The 24,750-nt window shown below is 41.3% G+C and overlaps 1 protein-coding gene across 1 annotated transcript in view; it reads right to left on the bottom strand.

Moving 5' to 3' along the window:
• NDFIP1 (Nedd4 family interacting protein 1) overlaps positions 1 to 24,526 on the bottom strand; it is a 32,057-nt gene extending 7,531 nt beyond the window's left edge. Inside the window, exons 1-6 of the mRNA XM_054037170.1 lie at positions 24,244 to 24,526; positions 10,732 to 10,819; positions 7,777 to 7,907; positions 6,238 to 6,325; positions 4,518 to 4,642; positions 2,182 to 2,248 (exon numbers count right to left, since the gene is read on the bottom strand). Coding sequence (XP_053893145.1) covers positions 2,182 to 2,248; positions 4,518 to 4,642; positions 6,238 to 6,325; positions 7,777 to 7,907; positions 10,732 to 10,819; positions 24,244 to 24,288 — 544 coding nt within the window. The 5' untranslated portion in view covers positions 24,289 to 24,526. The remainder of the gene's footprint in view (positions 1 to 2,181; positions 2,249 to 4,517; positions 4,643 to 6,237; positions 6,326 to 7,776; positions 7,908 to 10,731; positions 10,820 to 24,243) is intronic.
• Positions 24,527 to 24,750: the final 224 nt, after the last annotated feature.

Genomic DNA, 24,750 nt, shown 5'->3' with positions numbered 1-24,750 from the left:
GAGGAGGGCAGTCAGGGGCAGGACCTGGGTGGGGGTCGGATGGCGGGGGGAAGGCGCTGTACTCACCGGGTGGTTCCCTACTGGGTCTTCAGCAGCGGGTCCTTCAGTACTGCAGAAAACTTGGAGTGAAGACCCGGAGTGCCGCCGAGTGAGTCATCCCTGCTGGGGCCCCGTCGAAACGGGCCCCGCACTTCCTAAAGCCGGCCCTCTGGGGCCGAAGCCAAAGCCCAAGGGCTTCAGCCCTGGACAGCACGACTCGGGTTGCAGGCCCCTGACGAGGGGCTGAAGCCCTTGAGCTTCAGCTTTGGCCCCTCTGCCCGGAGCAGTGCGGCTCAAGCTATGTCTTGTGTGTCCCCGCCCTCCCAGACAGTGGGGCTTGGGCAGGCTCAGTCTTCAGTCCCCTCTCCTGGGGTCATGAAGTAATTTTTGTTGTCAGAAGGGGGTCACGGTGCAATGAAGTTTGAGAACCCCTGTACTAAGTAAAGGAATTCTGCCATCTAGTGGTGACTTAGTTTGTTGCACATAAAGGAGGTAGACCATTATTTAGTACTTAGGTAGCACTTTCCGTCCGATGCTCTCAAAAACTGTGTAAGTATTGATGAACTAAGCTTCCTACAGTGAAAGGATAAAAAATAATTGTAGAAACATCAGAAGTGTGCATTGTGGAACCAGAAACCTTATTGTCTGTCATGTTGCTGCTTATTTTGTGTGTTTATATGTAGATTATATATCTCTTCTACATATGATTGGGATTTCTAGATTAAGAGTGTTATAGAAAAGAGACTATTATTACTAATATATATTTGGTTGTGATACTTTTTTCTATACTTAACCTTATAGAAAATAAAGGCATTTTATTAAAATATTACAAATTAGAAATTAGAAGCCCCAGTCCCCAAATACACCATTTTTGATGGGGTCTCTTTCTTGAGTAGGGAGTTTGCAGGATCAAGCTCCAGAACAAAGTCTTTGAAATGGAAAGTTGAAAACGGTGATACAAGAGATTTATCTTACTTATCTTATGCACCATTGAAAGAACAGACCCAGTAAGTTTCTGAATTGAATTACTTTTGAGATAGATTTCAGTAGACGATTAAAGGGAAAAAATATATATTAAAAATATTACTCATTTTCCCAACATGACAAACAACAATAAGATTTCTGGTTCCACACTACACACTTCTGATGTTATTACAATTATTTTTTCTCCTTTCACTGCAGGAGGTTTAGTTCATCAATACTTTTTCCAGTTTTTGAGAGCATTAGATGGAAAATGTTATCTAAGTACTAAATAATATTCTTTTACCTCCTTTGTGTGCAACAAATTAAGTCGCCGCTTGATGGCAGAATTCCTTTATCTAGTACAAGCAACTCAAAATATGCCAAGATTCTTCAATTAGGTAAAAATGTGTCGTAGGCAACACTCTAGGAACCAACAAAAATCAACTGCAAAAAGATGCAGCAGAATTATACTGAATATGTCTGGGGAGACTTTGGGGTGGTCTTTTCAGGCAACAGGTTGCCTTAGAAAGGTGGTCTTTTGTACCAGTTTCACTGTACTATCATTTTTATTCTTCCACATAGGTAGATTTACAGCTAAATATTAGCCACAGAGTCAAAGAACAGAATTGCTGAGTATCAGCTGGCTACAACTCCAGGAGGCATATTTGGAACAGTGACATGCATTACAGATTGATACTACAAACTTAAGTATCACTTGGTACCCATGTAACTGGTGTTTTGGTGCAGCAAAGTTGATCTACATATTTGTAGAAAATTAATTTCTCAAAGGGCCCACCAGTCCTCATGATGGTCCCAAGAGTGTCTGAGACTCAGTATAGGATTTAGAACAAATCAGTCTACTTGCATTTTAATCACTTGAGTGCCATAGTCCAGTGATTCAATTCCTAGCAGCTACTGTCAGTGTGAGGAAGTGCTGCTCTCTGATTTTCTTACTCTTTTTTGGTGAGAGGACGTGTATGCTTTTGCTCCTTAATTTTTTGATGACAGTAGAGGAATTTAAATACACACACACCAATCTAGAAGACATTCACTACCAGAATAAAATCATTTAAAAAAGATAATATTTTGGCCGTACACCTTTAAACATCTGGTAACGAATACAACAACACTTGTCTCTAAAAGACTTTTTGCATAACTTCAAATGTTATAAGGACTTACCTAATACAAGGAAAACCCACCAGAGCCAGTACTGACCATCAAAGTAACCAGGGAAATAGGTTGAGAACTAAAAAAAAAACCAGAAATTATAACACTTGATACTTTCTGGGCCCAATCCTGCTCCCACTGATGTCAGTGGTAGCCAGACTGGGCCCTCTATGGTCTTGTCTACACTGGAGGCAGCATGTAGAATATGTGTATCCACAAGCCACAGTGAAAAGCAGGCTGCATCCACACTGTAGTGTGTAGTCACACGGGACAGTGAAAGGATCTAGCAGTGGGATACTACACTGCTTAAAATAGCAGTGTAGATGGGGAGGCATTTCTTGGAAGCGTAGAGGGCTATCCAGGGTATATACCTTAAGGTTCTGGTGCACCTTTACTCTTCTTGCCTAAGCAGTGCCTCACCATCTACACTCTAACTTTATACCTGTGCTAGGGAGGCATGCGGTATATGTACTCCACAGACCGCCATAAGCATAGACATAGCCTTACTGTAAGAGAGGCACAAGTTACAAATCCCAATTATTAAAAACTGCTCCACTGTGACCAAGAAGATGTATACAAGACAGTTCAACACTCACTAATACCTCTCCTGAGATCAGAGTAGGGAGACACTGCTGAATGACAGCTCTTCCCCTTCTCCCTCACCCACCTGCTGCCTAACAGCCTCTGCCAATTTTGGAAGCGAAAGGCCAGGCTTGCAGTAGTAACCCCTGCTAACTACACTTCAAGGTTGGATGATGTAACAAAACAGCAGTGATGCCGAAGTTAAGCTCTTGTAGGTATGAGGAATCCTCAGACTTGAAAATCTGTTACTGGGAAAACTGCTTCCTATTAAATGAAAAGTGCCCTTGGTGCTGATATAATTATAGAATCCAATTTCATTATGTTGTCAGTGGTAGATTATTAACTTGATTTTTCATTTTTTTAAAGTTTAAATCAGAAGAAGGATAAGTTCGAAAAACTAGATACTAAGGCTGAAATCAAATTCACAGTTAAGGCTGCCAGTCTCTCTCACTTCATTTTCTTATTATCTCAGGAAATGGCACTTAGGTCTTCTGTATGAGACACCTGTAGTACCTAAGCACTGTACAATGGAGACAGTTATCTCACTAGATGTCATATTTGCAGGATCTGAGTCCTGGCACAAAAGGATTAAGGATAAAGTGATGACCTTAACTCTGAATCTCTTTGCTTTTGGTCTTCAGAGCCTATTTTTTTATTGGTTTCCCTTGCACAACATCTGCCTGCAATTTTTCTAGTCACAGGCTGCACACATGACATGTTTGCTTGGACAGAAATTGCTTTGACATTTTCACAAAGATATAGCTTTATAATTTTTCATTCCTTTCCCCATTAAAAGCCTTTGCTTTCCTGACCTGCTTTATTTTCACATAGAAGATTTTTTTTTACTTCAAGAATAAAACATCTGGGGTAGGTAGTATCTCTTTTAAACAAATATTGCTTAACATACAGCTACATATTACACAAGCTGCTTTTCTTAATAAGAAAGAGACACTTATAAAAATGCAGCACTCCTCTAGCACATTATTCTTATTTATTACAATAACAAGGACCAGCCTACCATCCCAGAGCAGTGTCACGTTACCAGCTCTCTTCAACCTCTAGACAGTCTATAACAGCCCCCATTCCCAAAGCACACTGCTAGATGTGCCACAGCAGGCAAGTTTACTGTTTCAGATGAGAATAAAGCAAGCAGAAAGAGTTATTTAAAAATCACACCTGGATCGAAACAGTCCCCAAGGAACTTTTGTGATGGTCAAGGAAACAAACAAGCTAATCTTCAAAAAGGAACTGCTGAAGGATTTAGGGCAAATTTCACTCTTGGCATGAAGAGTCAGCACAAAGCCCTCTATGCCTCACATTAGCCTTACTGTGAGTTGCCTGAGGGGAGCAGCCATGCAGAGAGGCCTTATATCCCCTGTATGCTGTGGGGGTCCGCTCCACACCGCCTTGAACAGGTCAGAGAGCAGAGGTCTTTGTGGAAGCTGAAATGTCAGACTGAGTGGTGCCACCAGTGGGTGTGGAGTGGCAGCAGCTACTCACGTGGGTTGGGGCACTAGCCACAGATGCATTGTACCCCTGCTCGTGGGGTGGGAAAGGACAGGATTCTTCCCCTTCCAAAACACTCTGCTTAGTGCACAGTACAAAGCCCAATAACCCAGGCTTTTGCAGGTGCAAGTTTTGCCAGGCAAAAATGCTATTTAATTGTGTACTGAGATGAGCCACTTATTAAGCAATGTAGCAAATACACAGAGGCCTTATGTTTGTCTGGGCTGCCTTTTTGTTTTTGTTTTTTTGCACTAACTTACCCTGACAATCAGGATCCACTTAATGAGAGACAGACCAAACCCCGAAATGGCCCCATATCGTCCTGCAGCTGAAGTGGTCAGACAGAAGGACAAGAAAAATCCAATCCAGTTGAAGAGGAAAGCCACTGAGAAAGCAAAGGGAAAGCAATAGGTCAAAATGGCTGGAAGCTGAAGCTAGACAAATTCAGACTAGAAATAAGGCGTAAAAAATTAACACTGAGATTAATGAACTACTGGAACAATTTACAATTGGATTCTCAATCACTGACAATTTTAAAATCAATATTGGATGTTTTTCTAAAACATCTGTTCTAGGAATTATTTTGGGGAAGTTGTATGGCATGTGCTATAGAGGAGACTAGCTGCTCACAGTGGTCCTCTCTGGCCTTGGAATCTATGCATCTATTAAGAGCCTCTTCATATTTTTAGGCTGTCTTCTTCTCGTGTCTGTCCACTACACATCACAGTTTTTTCCAGTGTTGGGCACATGTGTAGCCCTGCCGAGATCTTCCACAGTACATGGTTCCTTGAGGAGCCAGCAGACTAACAGATGTTCCATTGTTTGTGTTTCACCGCAGTCACATATATGTGGGTCACTGGAACAGCCTCACTTCCACATACTGACTTTTGACCTGCCCACTCTTGTTCGGAGGCAATTTAAACTTCACACAAGTTGTTGCAAGTGAAATGAGTGTTGGCTTCAACCAGGGTTTGCCCACAAATCTTTATGAACAGCAGACAAACTTAGATTTAATATCTGACCCTCTGTGCATTCTGAGCTGCGAAACCCTACATCCCCCCTTTTAACTCAGACTAAGAGAAAATGCCTCATGACAATTTAGCTACACTATATTTCCAGTGCTTTCATGCTCTTCCCATACAAACGCAGAGACAACTGCTACTAGCCCTTTCCTAAAATACTGAGAGCTACTTCATTTTTAATATTAATCCATTACCAACTAAACTCAATTTTTAAGAGTTCAAACAGAGTATGGGTTTGCCCCCCCAAAATAAAAAATATATATAGTTCCAGAAGTTTGACTGAACCAAATAAATAACTAGTTTTCACAAAGAGCAGAGATGTTTTAGGATTTCTCAATGACACGGTCAGCAGCATACTATGTGAATGAACAGCCTTGGAACTCCTGATCATCCATTCATTTTATACAGCCTCTTTTTTTTTTTTTTTTGGGGGGGGGGGGGGGGGAAGGTGTAGGACGAGACAGCATTCACCATACTTGAGCACGCTCTAGTGGTACATTATGGAGTGGCAGGAGTCTCTACTGCTATTACCCTACGGCTAGAAATTTTGGTTTGCATTATGGGAGATATATAAGGCAAGAGTTGGTTTAGTAGTGAATGAAGAGGTGCATCTCCACATTCTTGTCACTGCCTTATGGAGGTGAACAGCTCTTCACAACATGTTATTAATGAGGTTTATAGGGAGCAACAGAAACAGATATTGGGGGATGAGCTTTAGTGAAAAAAAGAAGAAAAAGAAGGGGATGGGGTTTGTTTGTAATGAAACCCTAGACTAACTTGGAGAGTTTGATACCTGCCTGAATGGTAGATCATTTCTAGAGGAGGAAGGGAAATTTTTTCCTTCCCAGAATTTCATACTGCCATATCTAGTTTTTCCAGCTCTACGTCACGTACATGAAAAGGTTAACTTCTTCTTATCTGGACTGAGGAAAAGTTCAAGGTTCTATTGGGTACTTACTGAAGAATGTTAGCATGAAGATGCCATCATTTCCTATCCTCAGCTGGTCAGTATCATCAAAATCATCCCGTGCCACAAAGTCATCCTCCTAAAAGTGAAGAGAGAACAGGGAATGGAGGGAGGTTAGGTTTAATGCAATCAAAGTCATACAGCAAGCCTGAGGTTATGAGCTTACACAAGATTTTACGGGAAAGGACTATCAACTTGCAGAGATCACAAAGCTCACATTGCAAGGGTACAGAATATCTTTTCATTCAAGAAAAAACTCCTTAAGGACAACAACATTTCTGCATCTAAAACTTCTCCCCTTTGTACCTGAACAATTGCTAAAGATAACATAAGACATGAAATACTGACTTGTCAGGTGAGATTCCCTCTTTTAGGTAGCCCCCCCGAAAACAAATAAGGATACTCCCAATACTGACCACACAATTTATCTCCCTGTCTTTGTCTAACATTTTCCGTCACTGGGATAACATCATATGTGGTCTCAGTGGGACTCAGGCTCTTATGGGAGAAGAGCTACTAGCATTAGACAGCAGATGCTGGTAGCACTACTACCAAATGCTAGCTGCGATCAAGGAGCATGAGGGAGGAGGGCAGACAGCAATGGAAGAAGAGAAAAGGAAAATCTCTTGTCAGAGACAATGGATTTTATTATTCACAGACCAGAAAAGACCAGGAGTGACGAGGAAAGCCAAGTTACCTAACAAGGTAGGAAAGAAATCAAAATATGACCGCCTACTGTTCAAGTTTTGTTCTTCTTTGATGAGTGGGTAGGATATGGTCTACCAGACAAAGGTATGAAGTGAGCCTTGACCTCTGAAGCTTTGCCAACTCCCGTTTCATAACAATGAATTTGAACTACAGGAACTCACTCAAAAATTGGGTGCTGACAGATCTTCTGATGGGAGGTACATTGGAAGTACAAATTAGTAAGTTGTAAGATAAACAGCGAAGCTACACATGTAGCCTATATCAGCTTGCCAAATTAATCAGTACTGCATGCACTAGTGCAGGGGTAGGCAACCTATGGCATGTGTGCCGAAGGCGGAACACAAGCTGATTTTCAGTGGCACTCACACTGCCTGGATCCTGGCCGCCAGTCCGGGGAGCTCTGCATTTTAATTTAATTTTAAATGAAGCCTCTTAAACATTTTAAAAACCTTATTTCCTTTAGATACAACAATAGTTTAGTTATATATTATAGACCTATAGAAAGAGACCTTCTAAAAACGTTACAATGTATTACTGGCACGCAAAACCTTAAATTAGAGTGAATAAATGAAGACTCAGCACATCACTTCTGAAAGGTTGCCGACCCCTGCACTAGTGTTATTGACATGTCTTACATCATGCCAGTGGACCAGACAAAAAGTTTTTCAAACAAATATTGTAGAACACTGAAAAAAAACCAAAAAAAAAAAAAACGAGAAAAAATAAATCAAGATTTTGATTAACAAAGTATTTAAGTTAATTCAGTTATATAAATTCTACAAATGGACCTTTAGGGACATTCAGCACACAAAGTGAACTTACTCTTCCAGGAACCAAGGGAATGGTAGCTTCAGCCTTACTTCGCTCCGCTTCATCGTAACTAGGCAATGTTGTGGCCACATTGTAAGAAGGGGGCTTGGGAAACCCTGATTCGTCTTTGTAGTCAAAATATTCTGCAAAGAGAGAGTTTACATGAATTGTAGGATATAATGTGCCTCTGACGCCGGATATAAGCAGCTCTATAACCGGCAAAGAAAACAAAGTACGAAGAAGATCATGATTTTAAAATTACCATGTATTCTTTGGTGAAAGACTGTAATTTAAACTCACATGTATTGAACTATAATGCCATAATAAAGAAAACATTAAAGCAAATTTGAGACCTACAGTAGGATACTAACAGACTTTCAGAAGGGGAAGGGAATTCACCCTAAATAAATTAGTATGACAGTCATCTTGATCTAGACAAGGAAAAGCAAGAAAAGTTGAAACCTTGTTAGAAACATATGCACACTATGATACCACATACAGATATTCTTGAGCTTTTTAAGGACTGAAACATAAGAGTTCCACAACAGATACAGAGTATGAACAAGACCACTTTATCGAGGGTGCACAAAGGCACCTCCCAATCTAGAGCAATAGAGACAGGAACACATGCTGTGCCTCCCCTGATTTCAGTAAGAGACAGAGAAAGATATATTTTCAAATTTCAAATGGTTTTGATGAGTAAAAGAAGAATCCCCATAAGGTATTCAGCCAAAGGTGGCCAGTTTGTCTGAAAAAGACCCCAGTTTCCTTTCGAATGTCTATTTACTTCTTTGAGCAGTATAAATTGGGACAGGGAGGGGAGGTTACCACAATGATGGGGCTATCTTTAATCTTCTCCTTTTTCCCCCCTCCCACCTTGGTTTCCATATGCTACCTTTATGCATCTGATGTGCCTGATTCTCAAATGTGATTCTGACTTTTTATTAAGAAAATGTGGGTGGGGGAAAAAAAATCAGGATCTAGATTATGACCAGCATGAATGTGATAGCTCCTCTGAAAAGTATTATTGGCTTTTAACTCAGGTATGATCATGCAGGAAAGGTAGCTTCCTCATGGGCACTCTCCTTAGAAGGTTTAACCAGTCTCCATTCCCATTTTTACCAAGAGATTATCATGTCCATGATCATAATTATCTCTATAATGAAAATGATATAATGAATGCTAGTCCAAACCTTCACATAGTGCAGAATATGTAGTTTTGGTGCATGCATATTACATCTGTGTTGCATACACATCTATTTACAGGTGCCAATTCAAGATGCTGAATACAATCTAGAAAGTTAGAAATCATAGGACTGAAAGGGACCTTGAGAGGTCATCTGATCCAGTCCCCTGCACTCATGGCAGGACTAAGTATTATCTAGACCATCCCTGACTGGTGTTTGTTTAATCTGTTCTTTAAAATCTCCAATGGTTGAGATTTCACAACCTCCCTAGTCAATTTCTTTCAGGGTGCTTAACTACCCTGAAAGTTAAGAAATTTTTCCTAATGTCCAACCTAAACCGCCCTTGCTGCAATTTAAGCCCATTGCTTCTTGTCCTATCCTCAGCGGTTAAGGAGAACAATTTTTCTCCCTCCTCCTTATAACAACCTTTTATGTACTTGAAAACTTATGTCCACTCTCGGTCTTCTTGGTTTGGGACTTAGCTACCTTAAATACTGCCTTTACACCCATACCCAGGTGTGACTGCAGACATCAACTGGCTTTTACCAAGTCCCTAGATGTGAACTCAAGGTCTGGAGGAAGGGTGTTTTCAGGCCTGGTCTACACTGTGGAGGAGGGAAGGGGGAAAATCGATCTAAGTTACGCAATTTCAGCTACGTGAATAACGAAGCTGAAGTCGACGTACTTAGACCTACTCATCGCGGTGTCTTCACTGCGGTGAGTCAACTGCTGCTGCTCCCCCCTCGACTCTGCCTGTGCCTCTCGTGTCGGTGGAGTACAGGAGTCAACGGGAGAGCGCCTTGGGATCAATTTATCGTGTCTAGACTAGACGCGATAAATCGACCCCCGCTGGATCGATCACTGCCCACTGATCCGGTGGGTAGTGTAGACATACCCTCAGAGGCAAATCTCTGTCTGTGGAAACTACTCCCTGGAGTAAGCACCAAAAGATTGAATTTGTTAGAACAAAAGTGCAAGGTTCATGTTTTGGGGCAACATTTTATCAAATGGGTCTGAACAAAGGCATTTTTTCTAACTTTTCTGATATCTTCATTTTAAACTGATGTTTGCTTTATCAGATATGTGTTCTGATGCCACAGAACACATACTGGCTAAGTTACTGAAAAAAAGATAAGCATAGCCTCTTAACGGGTCTATTTCTACTGGATTTCTGCTCTAATTAGCAGAGAGTAAGAAGACTGCCATGTTATATCTGAGTTGAGCTCTCTTCCAAGCTTTCAGCTCCAGCCACTTTTTTTTTCTATAGTTGCAGATGACGAGTATTTAAAACATTGTAATGCATTCAAGCATTGTTAATCTACAGTATCATAAAAGCATTTGTATATACTTCACAAGACAAAAATTCAGCATAATGACCAAGAAAGAAGCCCTGAAAAAGGGCAGTAAAGTAAAAGACACCAGTAAAGATACCATTAAAGATCACTGGGAGAAGCAGATATTACTCAAATACCAGATCATTACAGACCACAAATCCTCACTGCACTACCATTTTCACCTTCTTCTGTATGCTAAGAGCGCTGTAGAAAGTAACTTGAGCACCATTTTATGGAGATGACATCAGTTGATTGCCACCAAGGCATGTTTTCTTTCAAACCACAAATAACCACAATCTCTTTGGATCAGGTCCCATACTTCCCAGTCTTAATAGATGCTGCAATGTCAAACAGCAGTGAGCATATTATAGAAAAAGAAACAACTAAAGGGATGGGAAAGAAAACCAAGAAAAAAACAACATTTATTTCCTTGCTGTTCATTTTACCTGCATTCTCCCCAGAAATGCTGCTGTAAGGTGGAGGGGCATCGTTCACAGTATGTTCAGTCTCTCCAGGCTCTTCCTCATTCTGCAACTGAACAGAATCATTTACATTTTAATAGGGCTGAAGAAAAAGGACAAATAAGTCGGACTCCCCCATAACACAGAAAATTACACAATCATGGTGTCCTGGTCAAAATCCAGTTGGGTTAGTTACATTCTGCCTACCTAAATTACCCCTGCACTTTCAGGTGCATATGGCAATCTCTTCTTGTCTTAAACTGTTGTACAGAAATGCAGTGCACTGTTAAACACTTGACACATTTCACTTCAGAGGTAGCCAAAGTAATCCCATTGGTAGATTTTAATCAACGTGCCAGTTATGATAAGTTTGTATGCTAAGTCATATTTCTACATTTCTGGTTCCAGACTGCTACAGCACATCCATGTGTATTTACTGTTGTACCTTTCCACTTCCCCAGCACTAATTTAAAAGCTATCAGGTCATGCTAATTGTGACAAGACCAAATTGCACTTGTTTTCATAAAAAGAGGAAATGGTAGGAGACATTCAGTCAAAATCTCCATTACCATCTGTGGCTTTGCTAAGAAAACTGGTGCTCAGCTGAGTTATGCAAAATAAACTGTTTATCAGTCAGTCATGCTGTGGATAAGAGGGAATCCAGTGGTGAGATTTGTAACTGTACACTCTGTTTTGGATTAATACACACACACAGTATAAATTGGCATATAGCTTTTCATATATACAGTATGTGACTTGTATTATGCAGAGTTTGCAAACATTCTTTGATCATAAAAGCTGGCAATACTGGGTTAGGCATGTCCAAAGAAGAGTGTATCAGCTATCATCTAGCTACTTCACTCTTTCTATTGCACATCACTGAAACAACAACAACAACAACAACACACACACTTGCATAACAAATAGACTCTCAGATTTAGAAAGATTTCTTGGGTCTGAACCACTTTCCTACATCTGGAGAGAGAGAGATTTTTTTAAAAAATCATAATTAAATGACAGTAACACTGCAAATGGCAATTCTTTTCTTAATATCTTCCTGGACTACCCTTCATGCATAATAATGCTAATATCCTTGAAGCCATCTGAGACATTTTTCTTCCTTTTCTCTACTGAGACACTTATGACCTCTTTTCACTATTGCAGGGGTAGGCAACCTATGGCACGCGTGCTGAAGGCAGCACACAAGCTGATTTTCAGTGGCACTCACACTGCCTGGGTCCTGGCCGCCAGTCCGGGGAGCTCTGCATTTTAATTTAATTTTAAATGAAGCCTCTGAAACATTTTAAAAACCTTATTTACTTTAGATACAAAATAGTTTAGTTATATATTATAGACCTATAGAAAGAGACCTTCTAAAAACGTTACAATGTATTACTGGCACGCGAAACCTTAAATTAGAGTGAATAAATGAAAACTCGGCACATCACTTCTGAAAGGTTGCCGACCCCTGCACTATAGTATCTAACTGCCTCCCAAGTACTTAAAAACAAAATTTTCTCTCTCTTCCTCTTCAGCCTGCAGAAGTAACAGATCTATTACTTTTAGGGATGAGTTTCTGTTTTAGTTGCACATATGTGAAGTCCTTGAAGGTCTTGTTTTACATGAGCTTGGTCTATATCTTGTGTTCAGTATGTATCTTTTGCTGTTCATACAGTCAACAGCTAAGGCTCAAACTGCATCCATACTGCTTCTGAAAGTCAACCTCAAAAACTTTAAGGACCACATATTCAAGTAATGTATGTGTGCAGTTAATGCATGTGTGCATTGCAAACATGTGTGTGTCTAGGTTACTTGAAAATCAGGCCCTAGAAGTTTGCTAGAAAATATGTGGGGGTCAGATTTAAAAAAAAAAAAAAAAAAAAAAGTTAAATGGACAAATCACATGCCTAATTCAGTTGTAAAATTATCATGATTGCATACACAACAGGTAATTGTGCATGCAAATGGCTAATTAGGTACAATATAAAGTCTCCCTAAATTCCTCAAATCTTCATTCTGGAGATGAATTACCAACTCCACAAGCCTCCAAAATTGCCATTATTCTGAACAGTGGCTTTCAACCTTTCCATAACAAGTCTCCCTTTTCTGTACCAGGATCCCCTCCACTTCCACTGAGATCACCCTCCCCTTCTAGCTAGGATACCACTCATTTACCAATATGGGCACACTGGTAGCAATTTAGGCTATGTCTACATTTACTAGATCAGCTACAATCAATGCAGCGGTGTCAATTTAGCAGGTCTAGTGAAGACCCACTAAGTCGATGGGAAAGCGCTCCCCGAGTAAGGTAAGTCGGCAGGACAGCATCTCCCGTGGACACAGCGTAGTATAGACACTGTGGTAAGTCAATCTGACAGTGCCTTACTTGGTGACTTTGGGCAAGTTCCTTTTCTCGGTTTGTTTGTTTTCCCATCAAGCTACTAAAAAATTGCTCACAACAGGAGAATTCTGATGTAAGCACAACTTGACTTAAGTCAGAGCAGTCTCCTGCTCTAACTACTACACCATACTCCCCCCCATCTAATCTTAAATATATAATCTAAAAAAAGCTTTTAGATAAAAAGTAGTATCAGATTAATTTCCTGGACATGCCCAGTTCATTAAATACTATTTTATTAGTCCAAATGCCAATAGGTAGGACAAGATGAAGTAATCTGGGGACAAGAATGATACATGTAGTTTGGTCATTAGGGAAAATATTCTCAATTTGAAGAATAATTGTATTCTGAAAGGAGGCAGCTGAGTTATCACTGCAGAGAGAGAAGAACAGGTTGGAGAAAACACAGCAGGTAATCTAGGGAACAATCCCGTAAAATGCAGAGATTCAGACCCGATGACTCTTCTGTCTTCCCCTTCTATGAAGTGTAGGCCCCATTTCAATTCCTGAAAGTTACACTTGAAAATGAAAGCCTAAAATACTACCCAAGAAAACTGCAGCTATGTAATCTGCTGAGAAATAAACTTACATAAAAATTCATTACATTAACAGTGAATGAGGTAAGGGTCTGGCAAACTAGATGTTCTGTTATTACTCTGAGTAGCATCACCTGCTATCTTAACAGTGCAAGGAAGTGTCCCACTGCCTCTCTAATGTTTATAAGTAAAAAAAAAAGGGGGGGAAGGGGGGAGGGGAGGAGGAATTAGAGACTTGAGAGATGTAATCCCAAAGGGAGAGAAAGTGAAAGTGCTGGCTAAATGACATAATATTACAAGATATAATAAAGAAGAAAATGCACATGTGATGGAAGAGGGCAGAACAAAAAATATTCTTGCAATTAAGAAGAGTTTAGAAGATTCCAAGGCCCACAACATTCTAAATAGTTATAAGAAAAAGATTTCCCTTCTAATGCACATGGTACGCAGACATGCCTTGCAGCCTTTTTAATGTTTCCAGGCATCTAAAATTCAACTAAGTGCTCATTAACAAAACAATAAGGGTTCATGTGGCAGGAAGAATGAATCATCAGGCCTCAAGTGGCCCAACACTGCCATGACAGCACTAGTCTTGCATTTTCCATGCAAGATGGTGCAGGCACCTGGCATACACAATTAAAAATGCTTTATTATCTGCTCTTGCAAGAGATTTTTCCCCCTTCAGGCTACTAAAAAATTGCTCACAACAGGAGAATTCTGATGTAAGCACAACTTGAGTTAAGTCAGAAGCGAGCTTTTTCATTCACTGATCTAGGCCAAGAGTTACTTTCCTTTTGATTCACTGAAGTATTTTACTTTAAGAACATTCTTTTTTGTTGGGTTTTAAAGAAAAAACGTTGGATTAAAACGTTAGTAGATATTTAGAGTGTTAGTTTAAAAAAAATCAGCTAAGTATTTCCCCCTCAATTACTTAGATATTGGAGCAGTAACGTGCTGTGGTTAGAGTATGTGAGAGATGCTGGAATATTCCATTCCCAATGAAGCCATGAGGTCACTGTAGGCTATGGTGAAGGCACTCACCCTCTGCGTCTCAGTTTCTTCTTGTGTAAGAGGTGTATAACAATATTTACATATTTCACAGTGCTGGTGTGAACTTTAACCTTTGTAAAATACTTTGAGAACTTTGGCTGAATATTTTTCTACTGAAATGCAAAGTCTTCATTTAATAACTAAAATATTTTTATTTTAGCAATCTTTCAAAACATACTGTTACATGGGCTTCAGATATAGTATCATTTCTGAAATATCTTTTGGTTAAACTCCATGTCTAAGTTATCCACAGATCTCACACACCAATTCCAAACAAGTGTTTAACAATCCATACCCTGGGTACTGAATAGCACATTTAGATGTGTTTTATAGATAATCAGGAGTAAAATCTGCAGTTGACATACTACTCAACAGCACTGCAGGATTACTTTTGAACAAATTACAAAAGCTATCAGATTTCCTAGCAAGTTCTAACTCTTAAAAAGCCATAGTCAGAAAACAAGATGCTTTAGAAGAATATCAGCATGTGATACTCGGGCATTCAAAACTGAATCTAACAAATTAAATTAGAAGATTATTGCAAATGGAATGGAAAGAGACAAAATGAAATCCATTCTCCATGCTTTTCTGAACTATTACAAGGGCAATCCTACAGAACGGAACAGGTGCCGAAGCGTCTGAGTAGAAACCTGCCTTTTAGATGTCCACAGTCACAAAGCAAATTGAAATCAAACAGAATAGCCTCCAAGAAAGCCTTTGAATTTTTTCTTGTAAAAATCACTCTACAAAACCGTGATTTATTACCCGCAGAAATAAATGAATGCAGATGGGTCTCTGATATTACTGCCATGACAATATGGCAGTGTGCAACAAAACAAGCTCTAAATAGAACTCCATGCCCAAGTGTTCCTGAAAAAAAAATCAAACTAATGGTCTCAAGATTGAAAGTCAAAGTTTTGGCCTGACCAATCTAGCACTCAAAATCATCCCTATAAGATTTGGGGGTGGGAGAGAAAAAATAAGGAAACAGTTTCTAGCTTCCAAGAGGTGTTTCTAAACAAAAGAGAAGTTCTAAAATATGCCTTGATTGTGTCCATTTTAACAAGTTCACAATCAAATTAATTCATCCACCATTTTTGAATGAGTGAATTTTAAATTACATTTGATTTTAATTTGACATCTTGTAGATATAAGCCAAGATCTGTTTCAGTACTGCTAAACATTAATTAGACCTCAGTGCCTGGAAAGAACAGATGAGCACTGCAGTCTTAGGCCACAATCCTACAAAACTTATGCACATGCTTAACTTTACTACTGTGACAGGGACTGACTACTCATGGTAGTGAAGTTAAGTGTGCGCATAAGTGTTTGTAGGATTGAGGCCTTAGCAAAAAGATGACAATGCAGTTTAATTATTTTTTCGAGCTCAAACATTCTTGTTTTTAAAAAGTTCCTTAATATAAAGTTTCCAACTTAAAAAAAAATCCAATATAATTTAAAACATGCAACAAAGATGACTACTTTACCATTTATCCAATACTTCAGTTGTTATCAGTGGTCTTCTATGATTCAGTATGTTCCATTAAAATTTAATCACTCAGTTTTTGGAGGGTTAAATCACTAAGAAACCTTTTAATAAAAAGGATTCACAGACTGGAAAAATTACCATTGCCACTAGTTCACAACTGTATATTCTCATTCAAAGGAAACTCTGGTAAGTACTCAGTAACACCCGTGTTACTGGGCAGAATCTACACTGAACATGTATTTCAGTTACGGAAATACATGCTCACAACTTCTGGTGTGCTCAAGCAGAATTGCTGAACAGTCCCATATTGATAACATATAAGAAGCTCTAACTGCAGATAACTTTCATCTGATCTCACATCTCATGCTGTTTCTATGGCAGTGTAACGAGTTCTAGGAGACTTCTAAAAGGAAAACACTGCACTCGCAGACTGCATAAGAATCAATACCAAAAGTTACAGCCTTTCACCACAGTGAAAATCACAGAAGCTGTGAAAGCCAAGTATAAACAAAACACACTTTCAATGTATATATTTCTAATAAATTAGAGACTAGTACAGAGAGCCAATAGCCTCCCTATATAAAGGTTACAAGTAATTTTCATTATAAAGCCCTATTTTTGTCCCCCTATAACTTTGACTTGAAATAGGATATGACCTAAAACTGCCATATTTACTTTAAAGGCAAAGGAAACTATTTTTGCAATCTATGAAGGAGAAAAAAGAAACATTTCTAAATTTGAGTTAGTTATTTAACATTTGAAATGTTGACTTGTGTGTGATGTTGCTTTGGGTCCTTCCAGCTCAAAATCTCCAAACTTTCTATTATTGCTAAAACTCCCTGAAAATTCATGCAAAGAGAAAAAGTTGTAATTAAGCAAAGTGATTAACTCTTTTTTATTGTGGATAATTTTGTGTCCATTGATTTTAATGAGAGTTGTGGGCCCAAAGCTACTCACATTAATGTAACTGGAAGTTTTTTACCATTCACTTAAATGAGAACAGGATCAAGCACCACAGCCCTGATCCTGCAATTTGGTACATGAAAGTGAACCTCTGTACAGCTCCACCCACACGGATACCATAGGCCTTGGCTACACTGGCGCTGTATGGCGCTGCAACTTGCTGCGCTCAGGGGTGTGAAAACGCACCCCCCCCGAGCGCAGCGCTGTAAAGCGCCAGTGTAATCAGTGCCTGCAGTGCTGCACGCTCACTCGCAGCGCTGCAAGCTACTCCCCTCGGAGAGGTGGAGTACATACAGCGCTGCGAGAGAGCTCTACACTCTGTACACACAGCGCTGTGAATTCCCAAGTGTAGCCAAGGCCTTAGAATCATCTGTGGCCTTGTCTCAAAGGACAGAATGGGTGTTTTCTTCAACACGGTTAGCTCAACTGAGTCAATTTAATGCAACTGAAAAGCCATCTTAACACTCATTAAGTCACAGGTGAAGGGTCTGTCTACACATGGAGCTGTTCTGAACTCCGTAAGTGGACATACTTATTCCAGAATAAGAGTGCCTTGTTCCTGTTTTGCTTTATTCCAGAATGAGTGCCTTGTTCATAGGTTAAGCAAAACAGGAACAAGGCACTCTTATTCTGGAATAAAGTGTGTCCACACACGGAGCTGTTCAGGAATAGCTACTGCACTTGAAATTCACACCCTACCTTAATCCGAAACAACTTTCAAATGTAGAAAAGCCCTCTTACCTTAGGGTATGTTTACACAGAAAAAGCTGTGCACAGGTCAGCCACCTGAGCAAGCTTGAATCCAGCAAGCACAGGTAACAATAACTATGAAGACAGTGCAGCGCAAGCTTCAGAATGGGCTAGCGAGCCAAGTACGTACCTAGGGACCATGCTGGGCTTCTATTCCCCATGCTGAAGCCAATATTGTTACTCATGCTAGCTGGATCATTCAAGGCGTCACGCTGCACGGTAAAGCACATGACGCCTCTTCACTCCCCTTTAGCTAACTCAACTGAGGTAACAAGACTGAGGAAGAAACAAAAAGCACCAATATCCCTTGGAAATTTCATGCCATCAAAACTTCACCTAAATGACAACAGTACATTTACCTATCACATCCACTACTAACTGCAAGAGTTAAATAACAAGGAAATGAATAGCTGTGGACATCATAAATCTAACTATGCCCACACAATAAAGCATAAAATAAACATGTCCTTTGCATTTGTTTTCATGCCTTAGAGATTAAAACCTCACTTCAACTGGAAAACTGAATATAACCTTAACTACAGAGTTGCTACTGATGTCTCCATAACCTTTATATTTAGTTACAACTTCTAAAGATTGCTGGATCTTCCCAGACTCTTACACACACCTACACTGCAATAAAAGACCTGTGGCATGACCCTGGCTGGCTCAGGGCAGCTGACTATGGTTCACAGGGCTCAGGCTGCAGAGCTAAAAATTGCAGCACAGTCATTCAGGCTTGGGCTGGAGTCCAGGCTCTGAAGCCATAGGGGAGGTGGGCCTCAGAGCCCAGCCTCCAGCTTGAGCGTCTACACTGCAATTTTTAGCCCTGCAGCCCAAACCTAAGTCAATTGACCAGGGCTCTGAGATTTGGTGCCACGGGGTTTTTGCAGCGTAGACATAACCTCATCCTGATCCTGAGCCACTCCAGAGGCTGAAGAGGCCCTCAGCATAACTTAGACAACTCTAGAAGCCAAATTATGGCAGCTTCCTGGGGCTCCCCTATGGGACACAATGCTGCCCAAAATTTCCACAGCACTATGTGCTATGGCCCCATTCCCAACACATCCCTCCCACTTCAGCCTTCCTCTGGCATACCTCCCTACGCCACATCTTATGAGGGGGTTCCTGAAAGACAGCCTGAAACTGTCTTCCGCAGTTACCCTGGCCAGCTCCTGTAAGCTACTCCAGCCCCTTTTCTCTAACGTAGAGGAGATGGAGTGGGGTTGAGGATCTCACCACAAATGACTTAAATCTATCAAAGAAATACAGCAGACTCTGAGCCTAGTGAAAAAACAATAACCATTGAAAGCAGAATATACATTATTAGATTAATTGTTGCATCACTTTGAGAGCACAAGCATATGCTATTTTTGATCAGTATCATCTCGTATTTGAGCCAATCACAATGGTTAAAAATGCCGAAAGATTATCTTAAAAAAATATCAAAATCAAACACCATTTTTATGTTTGTCTTATTGGTGAAGTGACTTAGCCTCCGATCGTGCACCGAGACAAGGCTCATGGCGGATATGGGGCCTGCACACAGTTCTCAGTGGAGGACTGGTACTGGGAAAGAAGACTTTTTTTTTTTTTTTTCTTACACTGAATTTTACCATTCATTCCTGTTGTCTTTAGGATATCTAGACAAACTCATTTTTTCTGAAACAATAACTTCCAGTTTTTGGAAGACACACACTCATAAAAACATTTTACACATGCTAGTCGTCCCATGAACTCAATGGGAATGTTTATGCGCATAAAATTCAGCACATGCATAAGTGTTCGCAGGAGTGGGGCTTAAATTACCATACTGTCATAATACATCTAAAACCCTTATATTTAGCTTGCCATGGACCAGCCAGTAATTCACCACTGCTATTATACAATCTGAAACCCACTGACAAATTAAAAGTAAGAGAAACGTTAAAATCAGGATTTCCACCCTCCTCTACCCTTTCATAATCCTGTAACATAAAAATTAAGTGTGTGATTTCAATGTATGAGCCTGTTCTATGGGTTGCTTTCTGGGAGCACAGTTTGTCAGTTTACCAGTTCCTGAAATTAAATATATCCGCTGTGGTTATTAACTCAGGGCTATATTTCATGTCATAGTCACAAGTGACTGATCCTTATTCACTTATTCATTACAATACATAGCAACATGGGATAAAATTGATTTAAATTTGACATCTTCAGTGTTAGAAAATGATTCTCCTCATCCTTTCTACAGCTAAATGTCAGCTATGCATCTTTATTTTCATAGCATACACTTTTGGAGCAAGACAGACCACAGCATACCAATCAATCCAATAACATATTTTTTAAGAGAAGAAAAGAAGAATTGAGAAACTAAGATTTTTTTCCCCTTTCCTGCATGTCCCTTAGGGTCCCGCACTCCAATTACATTTACTCTCAAAGATTCTGTATTATGACAGCCTTTTCATGGTACCTTCCATTTTCTGATGCTCCTTTTGGAGCAGGGACAATCTTTTTAATCTGTAAAGTACCAGGAAAATTACAGCACTATAATAACAACAACCACCCTGTTATGTGCATGGTTAAGAGATTAATAGGACCTGGCAAAATGACAGCTTTGATTTCCTTACAGAGAACTGTGTAATGTCATTCTTATCAGTCAGAAGGGAATTAAAGAGTAATACAATATTCTCCTTCTAGGGAGCAACATGCTTCCTCCACATATACCCCCTCTGGGCTCAGGACCATAAGACCAGAACTTGAATCCTTCTGTAACACAGGCTATGACTTCACTAGAAACACTGCACTAGCATAGAGGCAGCACTACATACTGTGCCACTACAGCACTTCCGTGTAGACACCCACTACAGCGATGTCAGGGGTTCTCCAATTGCTGTAGTTAAGCCACTTCCCTAAGAGACAATCGCTAAATTGAAGGAAGAATTCTTCTGTCGACCTAGAGCTATCTAAACCAGGGGCTACGTTGGCTTAACTATGTCACTCAGGGGTGTGGATTTTTCACACCTCTGAGCGACGTAGCTAGGTCGTCCTAACTTTTTAGTGTAGAACTGGCCACACTCTGGCTATGTCTACACTACGGGTACTACAACGGCACAGCTTTGATTCTGTAGCTGTGCTGCAGCATCTCCAGAGTGTAGACGCTTCCTACAGTGACAGAAGGGGTTTTTCAATTGCTGTGTGTAATCCACCTCCCTGATTCTTCCATCAACCTAGACGTGTCTACACTATGGTGCTTCTTCACATCCCTGAGCCTCGTACCTATGTTGATCTGAATTTTAAGTGTAGACCAGGCTTCTGACTCTCAGAGGGGTCGTGCAGATTAATGTTTAAATACTTTGAGATCCTGAGATAGAAGGTACTACAGAAGCACGAATATTAGCGTAAGAAGTTTGGCGTAGAAGGAGTAAAGCTTTTTTAAATATCTGAGACCAAAAAAATATGACTGAAAACTTTCTTAATGGTGAAAACACGTAAAATCTATATATATCTCAGATATATTTAAAAAAGCTTTACTCCTCCCACCCCAAACTTCTTACGCTAATATATATATTAAAAGACTAAATAGAGCTTTATCTAGCTTTTAGACATACGTAAAAAACCCTAACCTCTGAGTTGAGAATAATCATGAAAAATTTAATCCTAATGGGAAATCATTTTGAAAGGTTAAAGCACTCTGAAAAGAGAAAGTGCTGTTATGGTTTACTATCTACAACTTATTATAGTGTCACTACTATGACACTGTAATAAGTAGTAGATAGTAAATATTTCATACAAATTCATTCTTCCCTTAAAAATCTAATATGTTTTTCACTGCCCATACTGTTAGTTTACTTTCTGCACTTCACTCAGCTAGAACAATTAAGACCAGTCAGTTTACCTTTCTAGTTCTGATGCACTAGCACAATGCTGAAATATTTGAATTACAAATGCAGGAGAATGTTTAAATTCAAAATAAAGCATTATTTTAATTAGAAATATTCTAATGACATCGAAACTATTAATTTAATTTGGGTTTGGTAATTTTCAATACCTGCCCACATGGGAAACCTATATTTTGGAGACTATCTCACATAGGCCCTTTAAACAACAAAACAAAATTTAAAAAATTATCAAAAGGAAACCTTCCAGCAAGCTCAGGCAGGACCCCTGAGTCTGCACTGCATACAAGAACAGGAAGAAAAAAATAAATACTGTGTGAAACCAAAACTGAAACTAGGAACGGAAACTATATACAGAATCAAAAGATTTTTGTAATGCTTTTATACTGATCATAATTATTCTCCTTTGTTTTAATTAACTCTACATGTTGGAATGTGTGGGTGCAAGGGTCCACTCGTACTGTCAGTTGCAGGACTGAGGCCTTTGTCTGTCTAGTTTAGAGTTCTGTTTCTCAAATATTTTGCTAGACACATGTTCCAAGCAATATACATTTCCTTCCCACAGAAAGCCTGAATCACGTGGAGCGAGGGGATGGAATTCAGTTCCTCAATATGTGGGCAGACAGTGGGGCTCCACTTCATCTTCTTTATTGTTAATAATAATTATTTGTGTATCACAAACAATATGCCCAGATAAGGACAGTTTCTGCCCAAACACGTTTTTAATCTAAGCGAGTCACATAGAGAAGACCAGATGTAAAAGGAAATCTGGAAGAGGGGAAAACAGTAATTTAAAAAACATTATCTCTGCTTACGGACACTGCAGAAGAAAGTAGTTTTTAGGAAATATCGGCATAAAATAGTGGCCCTGACAACTGGGATTGGGAGATCATTAAATGCAGTAACTTGCAACATGGAACTACACACAGACAACTAAGAAAGAAAATGAGCTGAACATCAAGACCAGGGCCGGCTCCAGGGTTTTGGCCGCCCCAAGCAGCCAAAAAAAAAAACAAAAAAACAAAAACCAAAAAAAAAACCCCAAAACACAAAACCACCCCCCCCCCAAAAAAGCCACGATCTGCAGCGGCAATTCGGCAGGAAGTCCTTCGCTCTGAGCAGGAGTGAGGGACCGTCTGCCGAATTGCCGCCAAATAGCTGGATGTGCCGCCCCCGCTCTGGAGTGGCCACCCCAAGCACCTGCTTGCCAGGCTGGTGCCTGGAGCCGGCCCTGATCAAGACTAGCGATATCAAAGGCAGATATTTAAGTGCAGATCCATCCTCATTGTTGCACCCTCCCCCAACCGTCTGCAGCCAATGACCAATTTAATGCCAGTCTACTGAGAACTTCCATTCAATCCATCACAGGATAGGCACCAACCACGATGTGGCTGCTCGCCTCATGCCCATCTTCCCATGCAGACCTCAAGTGGCATGCAAAACCTTATTCTGACCCTCTGTGCTTGGATGAGTTTAATGTCACATACATTAAATTATCTCACCTAAATTCCCACAATTAGGGATTTTAGTTTCGAACTCTTCTATCCAAAGACCTATTATGGAGAAGGTGCTTTAACCTGTCAGTGACCGTGAAAAGTCCAAAACACCCAAATAAATGTTACATCCTTGGTTTAGTTTACTCCTGCCTGAAGATCACTTAACTATTAATCAGCACGAAGTAAATTCATCCCATTAAATCATGCTGATGCTAACCCAGGATTCGGCTATACTAAGACACATCGGACCCCCCCAAATTCCACTGGCACACTCCACCAAGCAATACTGTATGTGCATTCAGTGCCACCCGGCACAGGGAAGCCCCATCTGTGTATGTTGTGATCACACTGATGAGCCCGGCCTAGATGATTTTGTGCAGATTTTCACGCCCGCTTGGCCAGGCTGCATTACGGCCAGGACCTCTGTTCCCGGAGGCTGATGTCTAGTTCTTCCCCCGACCTGTAATGTTTAGGTGGGTCACGGGCTCTTAGCCAAGGAACGGGCATTGACTTTTGGAATGGGGGGGTTACAATCCACACAGGAGTTTGCCTTGGATGGTCTCACACTCCCGGGCCCCCCCACACACCAGCGGCCAAGGCTGCCAGGGTTGTTTCAGTCGGACGGGAGGAGCGGCCCGGGGAGCAGTGGGGGGCTCGCGCAGCCCCACGCCCATGCAGGGGCGGCAGGGTCCCGCTGCCCCTAGGCCCAGGGCTCGGGGTGCCCGGCAGAGCCCGGGGGCTGGCGGGCTGTGGGGTCACCCTCCCCCCGGAGGAGGGGCTCTGCTCCCCGCCCCACACCGGGTCCCACGTCCCGACACCGCTCCCTATCTCGGCCGGGCCGGGGAATCGGCTCTCCCCGGAGCCCCACAATCCCAGCCGTGCGGCCTAGAAAGCCGCGGCGCTCGCGTACCCGCCCTGCCGGGCCCCGCTCGCGCCTCACCTGCTGGTATCGGCCGCTGCTGGGCTCGGCGGCCGCCGCCGCCATGGCGCTGGAGAGGGAGTGTCAGGCGGAGAGAAGAGAGCGGGCGGAGGCCCCGCGGGGCGGGCTGGGGTCGGAGGGCCCAGAGACGAGTCGGGGCGGCTCCGCGCAGACACCCCTGCCTGCCTCCCACACTCAATGGGCGCTGCCTGCCCCTGCTGCTGCTGCTGCTGCTGGAGGCGGAGGTTGGCAAGTGCAGCGCTGCCGGGTCACTGGCTGCTGCCTGCTCAGCTCCAACCACTTCCCTTCCCCCCGCTGCTGCCGCCCTCCCTCGGCTGTCACATGCCTGCCTCTCCTTCGCTGTCGCACTACCTCCCTCCCTCGCTGGCCCATCCCTGCCGTCTCCCCCGGCTCACTCCTGAGCCCCGGGGCGTCCCTCACACCAGCCCCCAGCCACTATTCAGCTCGATACGGATTGGGTTTAATAGGTACACATGGTAACCATGGGGCATTCCCAGTTTCCCACCT

The sequence above is a fragment of the Malaclemys terrapin genome, chromosome 8 (assembly GCF_027887155.1).
Source record: "Malaclemys terrapin pileata isolate rMalTer1 chromosome 8, rMalTer1.hap1, whole genome shotgun sequence".
NCBI classification, from domain to species: Eukaryota; Metazoa; Chordata; order Testudines; family Emydidae; genus Malaclemys; species Malaclemys terrapin.
This window is presented reverse-complemented; position numbering and strand designations above follow the sequence as displayed.